General features: G+C 37.8%; 1 protein-coding gene across 1 annotated transcript in view; it reads right to left on the bottom strand.

Moving 5' to 3' along the window:
* The window catches only part of LOC307046632 (uncharacterized protein C14orf132), a 26149-nt gene extending 14418 nt beyond the window's left edge, over positions 1-11731 (bottom strand). Inside the window, exon 1 of the mRNA XM_079693093.1 lies at positions 11451-11731. Within this exon, the coding sequence (XP_079549219.1) occupies positions 11451-11477 (27 nt within the window). The 5' untranslated portion in view covers positions 11478-11731. The remainder of the gene's footprint in view (positions 1-11450) is intronic.
* Between the last annotated feature and the right edge of the window lie 277 nt (positions 11732-12008).

Here is a 12008-nt window from a genome sequence, read left to right as displayed (position 1 = left end):
AAAAAGTTATCTTCATGACCCCACATACCATGCAATATTATCATTTACATTTACAGCATGTGACAGATGCTCTTATCTACAGCGACTTACACTGTAGTGCTGTGTCTTTCTGTACTGTAAGAGAACTCCACCGGGACATGAGACTGAGAAGTAGCAGAAGTTACTCAGGAACGAAAGCCAGATGGGAGGAATTTCTCTTCCTCTGACTCGCACATACAGTTTGCATTGAAGTAAACATACAGCACACAAATTGTAGGTCGACATCATTTCCTATTTAGTCTATTCTGTTTAGTGTATTTTACATGGTTTAAGTGATGAAATTCAGATCAACAGAGCAGACATTTAAGTACACCTACAAGAGAGTATCAGTCATTACAGTATTATACAACAACTAACCTTTAGTTATACGGATAAAATCCTGTGTGTGGAATATATCAAGATAAAAGATGTAATTTAGATTTGATATAATGAAAATCCTATTTTCTTATCTGCCAATCAAACACTGCAGTCTTTCTTGTTGTGTGTACGTGAACATATTTTGCAACCTCAGCTCTTGCCGGAGACCCCTCTGAAACATCAGTATTCCTGTCAAATATAAATTAAGCATAACACGTTTCAATTCCTCAGAGGCTTCATCGCTGTTTTCTTTGTGTTTTTCATCTCGATTTTAGCATATAAAAGCACTTTTGCAATTATTGGTCCCTTGTTCTTTTCCTCTCTTGTGTAATAGCCTGCTAGCTGCTGTCACAAACTGTCAATCTAATGGAGAAACGTGATTAATTATCCCCTTTGTCGAGATGTTTACCACTTCCAACTCTTAGGAAGTTCTGAAAACATATTTCTTTTCACACTGGAAGAGACAACTTTGAAGTATACTCAAAAGTTAAAATGCACAATAAAAAATGATTTAGTTGATCACCTAAATGTGTTCAATAAAAGAGCAAGCTGTCAGTCCATAATGACTCATCTTGAATCCTCTTGCTTCATTTGTAACTTAACACATGGGTTTGCTATCCTGGCTCCAAAATGGTGGAATGAGCTCCCCATTGAAATCAGGACAGCAGAAAGCTTGCACATCTTCCGGGGGAGACTTAAAAAACTCATCTCTTTCGACTCCACTTCGAGCGATAGAATTACTAACAAAGCACTTATATACTAATAAAGGACTGGCTTATCTAAAGCCAGTTGAGTAGCACTTGAAATGTTTTAGCTCTATGAAACCTGATGTACTTATATGATTCTGTTTTCTTCAAGTTTGTATTTTGTTGGTCGAATGCACTTATTGTAAGTCGCTTTGGATAAATGCGTCAGCTAAATGAAATATAATGTATCCACTGCAGTGCAGAACAACTTCATGATAACAATACGCTTTCTTGGGTCCTGGGCAATACACCTCCCAGTGTGATGTTGATTTAATGATTGTTAATAAATACTCTAGGTCCTGTATCTGTCTAGTTTCTCTTTAAGTTGTTCTTGAATGTAGTTCTACTACTTTATTAAGGCAGTCCATTTTGCAGCAAATGACAGAGAAAGAGCATTACTCTACGCATGCCTTTCTACAACTGAATATGTAATTTAGATGATAAGATCTAGCACTCAATCAACCCTTGCTCATAAAAAGTACCAAACCAAATTCTCAATTACATTACAATCACATATATCTACTCTCTAAGTAAGGTATCAAACTCCTGGTGGAAGCTTACATTTGATGAGGTTTAGGCAACAGATATTCTTAGTTAAATGTATCAAAAAGGTAATTGTTTGGGGCTGACATAAGTACTAAACATACGAAATGAGTGGCTACATCTGTATGTAAGTTCAAATAAGTAAACAATGACTTTTGGTTTCACACAGGACACAAATGGAGATAAAAAAAATGGACAGAAAAAAATTACACAAAAAATGTACCAAAATAAAAAAACATGACAAAGAAAAACTTAATGCAAAACCCTGATACTGTTCACTAGATCATGATCATCATGACTCGCCAAGGTCTTCTTTTGAGTCTTTATGCTGGTCGCTGTCCAGTATCATCATCTGATGCACTATAAGTGTAACTTTGTGTAGGCAAAAACATCCTGTCTCTTCTCATAATCAATAACATGTCACATGTACTCTCGTATTGATTAACTGCTTTGCTTTAGAAACACATTATTTTGCAATTGTCTGCTGATTTTTTTGATAGCATCCCCTTAACCCTGTAAGACCCCCGGTTGTAATTTTACAACATTACTTTAAGGTTCTACAATTTGCTTCTTTTTTTTTTGTGAGTTGAACTTGCCTACAAATCCTACAGAACCTAAGAACATTTTAGTGGGGAAACTTAACTTAAGCGTACTGCCTCATGTAATTCATAAGGTTGAAACATGATGGTACAGTTGAGCGAGTTTCCTGAATTCAAGTGATAACATCTCACGCAAACCTAAAAAAAAGTAAGAGGGGTTAAGTGAAAGAAGTGGAAAATGTTCTTGCATTGGGCCCAATGTCATAATAAAGCCATGGTTGAATCTAATCTTTCTTCAGTGTGTACATTTCCTTCAGCGTAACAACACAAATGCTATAATATGAAGTTAGCATCTTACCGCATGTACTGGTGTAGCTGCTACAGCGCAGCATATACCGCTGCAGGTTGGCATACGCATTTATGAATGGTCGCTGTATGTATTTCCCCCGTGGGAGGAGGGGTTTGCTGGGGGTGTTATAAATTTGTCACGCGAGTGCCATGTTGGCCTAGTTACAGTGATTTCAGATACTGTAACAGTTCAACGGTGCTGCCTTACTCTGCATGCCCTCAGTCTTGAATTAATATGATGTTTACAGTATGTGTGTGTCGTGTCCTTGTATTTATGTTAGTGTGAGCACGTACAGTGTCAGGCATGTTTGTTAGTTCATGGATAATGTGACAAAACACATGTATGCATCAGCCAAATCATGTGAATTATTCTTTGTACTTATTCATCTTATTGCATGCATTAAAACACACTTACTCACTCACACACACACACACACACACACACACACACACACACACACACACACACACACACACACACACACACACACACACACACACACACACACACACACACACACACCACTTGCACTTTAAAGCGCTGCATTTATTGTTACGTACCTACTGTCCATAAATAACAGCTGCAAATAAATAGATTTTTTTTATTCCTTCTCTGATGGAAATATATCACATTGAGCATCGAGGTGGGTGTCAGGACACAGAGCCTTGTCTGAACAGCAGGCGTGTGTTTGTGTGTAAGCTGGTAGCATCCCATAAAAGAGTCTCAGGTGTGAAATTAATCAATTACCCCGTGTTCACACTCTTTGATCAGCAATTGCAGCACTAAACAAAAATAATGTCTTCTAAATGTTACAATTGTTTGAATGTTTTATTGTTTACACATGGGTGAGTAAATAGTGATCCTACATTGCATTGACCTGTAGGTGCTGTGTAAAGACAACAGAGTAGCTATAAGCCGAAATGGATGTGTGACGTACATAATGCATTGTTGTGTTGCACTACAAGTTGAAGCTCAATACTCAATGAGCCATTTTCACTGGAGAAAAATGCCTGAGATCACAGAGAAACCTCATAAGGTAATATGTTGCAAATAGCTCAGGGGTAAAACAGTGAAACACAACAGAACAAAGAGCCACACACTACTGAGAGTGATGCATTGTTAGGACTGATACTGTGTTTATTACTACATTATGGTATTTAGCTGAAACACATACAAAAATCTGGGGAAAAAAATGCTTGAAGCTCTAGCGTTGAATTGATTAAAAACTCCTTGTAAGAACCATGAAGAATTCAACATTTTAAGAAAAATCCAAGTTAGTTACTTCTCCACCACTCATGCACACCAGCGGGCATTCCAAAAGATTTCCATACGTAATACAACTGACTGTAGCGTAAGTACCTGATTCATCATCGGGGCATTAAAGTTGCATGCACCCGAAATGAGAAGGTCAGATTTGCTTAATATAAAATATAATAGGAGCTGTGGAGCATTAAGCGAGACTGGCATTGTACGACAAAAATAGCTGTAATAAATTTGATGTAAAATATTAGCAGCAACACATTGAAGTAATGCCCAGATGACGGGTGTAATTTACCTTTTTGGGAAGTTCATCAGCAGAGAAATTGAAACTATTCCATTTGTGGTATAATGATCAGATGCATATGACACAAATGAGCTTTAAGACTGAAATATGGTAATTGAGTTCTAATAGGACGGGTGTTATATAATCCAGGATAATGAGATGATGTGTGGATACTGTGGGTTCTTTACAGACTGTGCCTGAGCCGTGGCTACATACTGAGACTGTCAGTGAAACTTTAACTTTCTCTTAGGGCAACAGTGTTTCTCGGGGAGTGCAGGTATATTATGTGCGATATAACCTCAGCTTCTTTGCAGATTGAACATGAGTGAGTGAGCGGGAAGGGCGGAGAGAGAGGCCCGTCTGAAGACTATGTCATTAGTTTCAGGGCAGCATCCTTTGAACAAAGCCCAAGGTCAGACTCAAAGAGTAAGGCCCAGCGAAACAGATCAAATCAAAAGCAGGTTTTGCTGTTGGTGTTAATATAGAAGCATTGTTTGAAGTCACTAGAGTATTAAAGCTTGGGGTGAGAACTGACTTAAATTGCTGAAAAGCTGCAGCAGAAATTCTGTTGTCTAAAAAATGAAATAAAGCTCCAAGAAAACACGTTTTTCTCTTTGTGTATACAAGGGAGATTTACTGAAATTAAACCCAGGGAATAGAACATTATAATTTACAACTCTTGGCAAATTAGAAAAAAAAAACTGTGCAGGAGACTCCATACACAAAATTACTAAATGTTCTGTTCTGTATGCTAATGAATACAACTCAAAGTAATGATGAATTTCAGCATCTGTGGTGATCTATTTAACTACAATCATAATACATCTCAGCTTCCTCCTTGATGGTTTGTTATCTGTCATTCAACATTTTGCGAGCCTTCACAAAAACCAAAGCATGCATTGTTTAACTTCCATAAATACATCCCGAGTTCCCTTTAATTAAAAGAACTGATCATGCAGAATTTCAATTTCAAGTTCATGTGCATGGAGCTTTTTTTTCTTGTATTACTCTTAAGTTGAGTCAATAATCATAAGTTTCAGTCAACATATCAATACAGGGGATAAAGCTGCTTTAAATTATGTGAGGATGAGTTTATACGGGAATCCATAATTCATACCAGCTGAATATCAGAGGCACAGTTATATAGGAAGCATCATGCAGTTAGGGGGGTTAGGTCTATCAGGGAAATATGTTATTACTTCATACTTGGCTGTCACAGTCCATTAAATCTCCCTTTCATTCTCTCCAGGACTTTTTTCAATATGCAATCATTCATTTCAGGTTCAAAACAGCCGGGAGATGTTTGCATCTACAGTGCAAACATATTGTAAGCTGAGATAACATGGAGACACTGGGAAATTACGTGCAGTATTGTGGCAGCTGAGTCGCATTATATTCATCAATCAGAGAGAACCGAATGATTTAACCAGTAACTAACGCCTCTGTAAGCCCTTAGTTATGGTTGATTCTGTCAAGCTTCCTTTTCCTTCATGGCTGTTTACAATGATATTGGTTGCAGATTGACTCCTCAAAAGCTCATTTTGAAAAGGATGGTAATTTGGCTTCCTATTTCAAAGAAGCTACCATAAATACATCAGGCTAAATTCACAACAAATGAATCATTTATAGCTATTTTAGCTGAACCCCACAGAATAATAGTATGCAATGTCCCATGTAAGGATTGGTCAAACAATCTTGGATCACACTTTTCCTGTTATTTTGGTTTTGGTCTGTAATTAAACAGCTTAAAAAACAATAACGTAGGGCTGCTCGATTATGGCAAAAATCATAATCTCGATTATTTGGGTCAATAATTGTAATTGCGATTATTAAATGCGATTATTCATTGACTTTGAAAACATCCATTTATTGGAGAGAAAAAAATTTGAACAATTTGTTTTTAACAGTTGATTACCCTGAACTTTAAGTACTGTATGATTCAAGATTCAACTGAAAAAAAAACAACAAAAAAAACATTATAATAAAAAAAAAAAAGTAATAAATAATAATAAAAAAATAATCGTTTTATTTCGATTACGTCGTTTTCGTAATCGTTGCAAGCCATAATCGTAATTGCGATTACAATATGATTAATTGAGCAGCCCTACAATAACGCAAATTATTTATAAGAGTTTCAACTTTTTGTGAATACCAATCCTTGACAGGCCTGCTGTGCCTAGTAACGGTTGCTAAGTAATGATTGGACAATTGCTGCTAAGGGGAAAGGGTTAAGCAAATCTGTTTACATGCTGTTTGGCGCCTGCTTCAACCTTATCAGAGCCAAAAATAGAGACCTGCAACTTCCTGGTGCTAAGTCAATAGCTCCCAGTGAGAGCATTAAGATTTCTCACTTCCACAGCAAGAAACCGATATTGCTAGTTTGACCCGACCACCTGCAGCTGAAGCAACTCTCCCCAAAAAGCAACAGTTACAAAAACCTACACCATTATTTTTTAATGAGGTTTTGTTTGATTGTGGGGAGTATGACGTACAAATCAGTCATCCAAAGCAAAACAAAATGCTGCTCAATGTGTTTGTTCTTAATGTTTCTACCCCCAGTGTATTTTATGTTCCCTCTCTACATGCAGTACATCCATCAAGTGAAAGTAAACCACAAAGTGGCCCTGCTGTGAAAAGCAGGGTTACATCTTCATCACTTTATGGCTTCCGGTACATTTTCCTCATTTAAAGGACCTACTTTTTAACATGGCATCCTGGTCGGTTGCAGCGTATTAATGTCTTTAATGCTTCTAAGTTGTATTTATATCTACAATGGAGGCATAGACATGAAGGGATGAAATGTGCAAGTACATTTAAACCCTTAGACAGATCTACCCGGGACAGCCGCTAAATAAAGAAACCAGATCTAACAAAGAGCGGCTTTTCATCTATTTAAATAATTCATTGATTATCTTAGTCCATACAGCTCCATCTAATTGATTTAAGGTTAATGTAGTGTTCTCAACCTATTTACAACCATGGAGGTCTTTGGGCGTTTTTTCCCTATCTCAAGAATATAGCTTTTATATAAAACCAATTGAGGGAAAGGCAGACAAAACACCGGAGGGGAAAGGAAGTCCAATAAATGAAAAGGCTTGTGTGCCTTTATGACACACTTCAAATAAGCCTCTACTATAGAGACCAGGATATTTATTCTTTAAAATGGACAGTCCGTGCGTGAAGAATCCACGGGGAGATAACATGATTATGTAATTGAATTTTGTATGCAATTTAGAACAAAGATGGTCTCGATATAGCCCTTGTGGCGGCTGCTATTTTGCAAAGTGTGTTTAATAGGAAAATAATCTCATCTGTGAACTATTCATCTTTCATTACCATTTCTGGCTTCATATCAGTGGTAGAGGTGCGCTAACAAGTCTCCTCACTACTGTATGTCTCCAGCCATGATCCTTATGACAGTTAATTTGCTTCAATGGTTATTATAATCTAAGTAACTTTGGCAAATAATTCTCAAAACTGCAAATAAATGCTGCATCAGGTTAATGTATTTAAACAATCTACCATATCTACCGTAATTTTCATCGTATAATAATCTAATCTGTTTGTGTTGACTTTCTAGATCTTTTGATCTATTATTATTACAAGGTCTATTTTCTAGTCCTGTCTGCTTTTGTTGCTTTGGGTTAACACATGTCTCTGTTTGTGTTGAGCCTCTAAACTGCGCCTTCCATCCCCATCCGTTCATTCTCATCTATCCTCTCTAACACGGGCAGATATATACGACCCTGTCAGGTAGAATGACTCAGAGCCACAGCTTCACTGAATAAGTAATTGAGTAATGAGAACGGCTGATGGCCTGTCATGAAAAGACAAAATATCTCAAATGAGGAGAATGGAAACAGACCTTGGATTGTTTGAAGTGGGGTTGTATAAGGTATCCATCGTCACAGTATTAGTAGATTGTGGTTGGCACACCCCTAGTTTGGATAAATATATTTTCTTTTACCTAAAAGACAGATCGGTCTAAATAAATCAATATCAGTTAAGTGCAAGCCACATTTAGAGTATGTTCACCCCTGACCTTGCCATCTGACAGTCCTTGCCCACAGGGAATTCAAGACGGTCAATACCTAACTGTCTAGACAGTAATGGAAAGGAAACACATGTAGAGTGTTCTTTGCCTTTTTTTTTTTACACATGGGGATAAATAAATGCCACAATAGTACTTTTTAAAAGGGTTTCTGTGTGCATGCAATCCATGTGCACATGCATAAATGAGTAAAAGGCCAAGGCCAGTGGGTCACTGTGCACTGAATAGACACAGCCTTAAGGGTTTTGCTGTCCTGTGTGGCAGATATGTCAGCTGGAGCAAGGCTGAGAATGGAAAATGCCCAACAAGCCCGTCTACTACACTTTAAACTTGACCTCAACATCAGTTAGTGACCAGGGAACACACCGGCTCATTTGTTATGCCTTAACATCTGCCATCGCAATAATCACAAAGCGCAAAGGTGCAGTTGGTCTTGAAAAATACATGTAGCAAAAAGTAAGGCACCTTAGAAATATATCTTAATAAGGAGCTGAGGGAAGTTATCTGAAACAATTCAGTCTATTTGAAAAGATACAAAATAAATTGCACTCCCCGTTAGTATTCAAAGCTTAACTGTGATTGTCACCTATTAATCCATGTTTTGCTATGCTTGAGGATGCCACCACTTTCAGCCTAATGAAGCACGCACTTTTTCATTTCGAACCAGTGAGGCATTGCTGCCAAATGCAAATGATTCACCAAACACAAAGCACACCCATTGTTCTCCAGAGACCTATTTAGCATGTTTCTGTGATATCGTACAATATCATTTAAACAAAAGAACAGTGATAAAATGCAGGGAACAAATTGCCAATTATGTTGCCAGTCTGAAGTGGTATTCTGTGGTAAACATATGATGCATGCTCTTGTTTTGGAGAATGTGTTTTTTGTTGCATGCCAGACTTAGTTTTCTCGGGAAATTAGATTCTGAAAGATCTATACCACTAATGAGCTTAATGGGTTCTCTTTAAATACACTGAGTAGTAGATCTTCTGAAATAATTATTCTTGATCGTCTGCTACAGGGAGAAAACACCCAGCCAGGTCCTCTAAGTTAGACCACTTTAAAACTTTCCCTGTCTTTATGAGAGAACAGTTATGGCAGCATCAGTCATCTTCAAGAGTGAAAGTGATGGCAAAGGTTCAGTGATTTGCAGGCGGCAGTGCTACGCTGAGATGGATGGACAAAAGAACCATCCATTGTGAAGTCCATCTTCAAAACTCCAGGGCCATTTTCCTGACTTAATTCACAGTCACCATTAGTGAACGAATCAAGGCAATGGGAGGATTTTCACCTCAGTAAAATTAGCCATTGATGGGTCTGCAGTCTGGAGGTCGAGGTGTATGAATGCTCCGAGAAAAGGTTAACTGGATGAGCTGTAAGAAACAAGTTTGATGAGATGGGGTCATGGGGAACTGGAAGCAGAGCCTTATTTAAGCGAGGCCATGACTCCTGGCACTAAATAGTTGTCACCTTCTACCATGACCCTTCACATTTTAACTCTTAACACAACTAGCCCACAGCATACATTTTAACTGACATTATACATACAAATGTAAAGCAAATGTAGGCACATTTTTACAAAAAAATGGCAAAACAAAATGTGCGTTTATTTGAATTATTATGAGTTCATTTGTCAAGACAAGCAGCAGGTGGCACCACAACTTGAAGACAATTATACCGTTGCAGAAGAAGAGGCCACCACAGGATGGCGTAATAAATTGAGTGTTAATCCATACCTCATTCAGTTTTAAAACATTGTAGAAAATGGTATTGTCTGGTATAACCTAACCTGCTAATACTGCTTTTTTTTGGTACTTGTATTTGCAGGGATTATTATGATTTTTAGTTGCAGCCATCGTTAAGTGTAGGTTTAATAAATTCTTCACACATGTTGCACTAATGTTAAACTGCTGATCATTTTGTTTTTCCTCTTGCTTATCCATTTTGAGAATACATTTGCTCTTTTTTTAATAAAAGTTAATAAAATGCTCTCACCAAATGTGTTGTGCAATATGGTTTCCACATTCTTTAAAATTGCTTTCTGTAATTACTTTTAAGGCCAGCTCATTGTCTGCCACCATTACTGAGAGCCCTTTCTGCATAGCTGTGCATCCTCATGCATCGCCAGGGCAGAAGAAACATATTACTTTGGCAGCGGAGTCCCAGGCTCCAGCTGAGTGTGTTCAAACACTGTGGTATTCAACCATTCCCAGTTGTGATTATGAGTAACTGACTGCCCACATAAATAGGCTGACCTGCCTTTCCCATGCTGTCAGCTGCTCTAAGTGTGGTGCATGTGCATGTCTATTTTATCTGTATACAGCTCCTAAAAACACAAGAGCACATTGAGTCCTTAAAGACAATGGATCACCAGAGTAATGTGAATTATAACCCTGATGTTGATAACTTCATTCACCAAAAGTTTGCATAATCATTGTGAATAATGCTGACTATTTTTGGATGTAAAGATTTCATTTTCTCCAATGTTATCACTCTACCTCTCATGTTGAAGAAAAATGTATTCTCGGATGGCTCCATGCTCCAATGACATTTAATTCAGGGGTTTATGATTTATAAAGATTTGGGGGCATTTCGGTCCTGCACAACAGCCATTGGGAGCAAATATGATGCTGTAAAGTCTTTTAATAGCAGTTGCACAGAAAAGGGCACAGTAAAAACCATACGCAGGCTCTGAGAGAGGAGAGGATAATAATAGTAATAGCCAATCAGCTCCTATGGAAACAAACCACATGCCCAAAAAGATGCACAATAACACATGTTCTCCATTAATCCAAAATCAATTCAAACAGCCATATTCCTCAACACAATAGACCACAGGGTCTTGTTCAAATCAAACTGTTGTAATTTCACTGCAAAAACAAAACAATAAAATGTAATTAAAAAAACTATTAAAAAAAGTTTTAATTAAAAAAACACAGAAAAGTACAGTATGACCATACAATTCCCCAAAACGAAAACCTATACAAAGCATATAAAGGACAACAATATAAACGAATTACTAAAATACCTCTACAAGAATGACCATATAGAAGGGGAGTACTAAGTGCCATAAAGTAGCCATATTATGGATATTGATTTTCCAGTTAAGGGAACCAATTTATGCTAAACGGCTTGATAAATGGTGTTCAGACGTACAGAACATTTACAATTGATAAAGTGCATGGATTGTTGACCGGCCACGCCCATGAAATCAATAGATAAATGTACAAAAGTTAGAACCTGATGAACCTCTGTGCAAATGAGAGAAAAAATATCTCACCTGCGCAGCCATGAAGGAAAGATCCATCCTGTTGCTCCGTTCAAGCCAAGGCACTCAACGAAAGATGCAAACGTGCGTAGTTGTTTCTATTATTCCCCAATAGAGCATTTGCCTTCTTTCTTTCTTTTTTTAACTCGGCATCCACAGTGTTCTGCAAGTTGGCGGACTTCACGTGAGCATGTCGAAGATGCAAATAAGAAAGAAGAAAAAAACGAGAAAGAAGAACCGGGGGAAAATGAGGAGAATGTATCAGTAAGAAGCTGAGCAGACGGATACATGAAGAGATGTAGACGCGCGCGAGACGGCATGAGCGTGAGGCGGGAGGGGGAGGCAGAGGGGGAGCTAGACTGTCACATGTGACGAAGGAGGTGCAAGTCTCTGTCTTTCTCTCTCTCTCTCTCACTCTCTCTCTTTCTCTCTCTCTCTCACTCTTTCTTCATTTGTCTATGTATTAGATTTTCATTCACTCTTTTATGCAAAGAAATGTGTCTACAATATTGTCATTGAAATCTCCACTCATTGAGATGTGTATGTGCCTTCAAACCATAGACTATAAAT

Source organism: Notothenia rossii (genome assembly GCF_949606895.1).
Source record: "Notothenia rossii genome assembly, chromosome: 7".
Lineage (NCBI taxonomy): Eukaryota > Metazoa > Chordata > Actinopteri > Perciformes > Nototheniidae > Notothenia > Notothenia rossii.
Note: the sequence above shows the minus strand (reverse complement) of the source record. Positions and strands in the feature narration are given on the sequence as shown.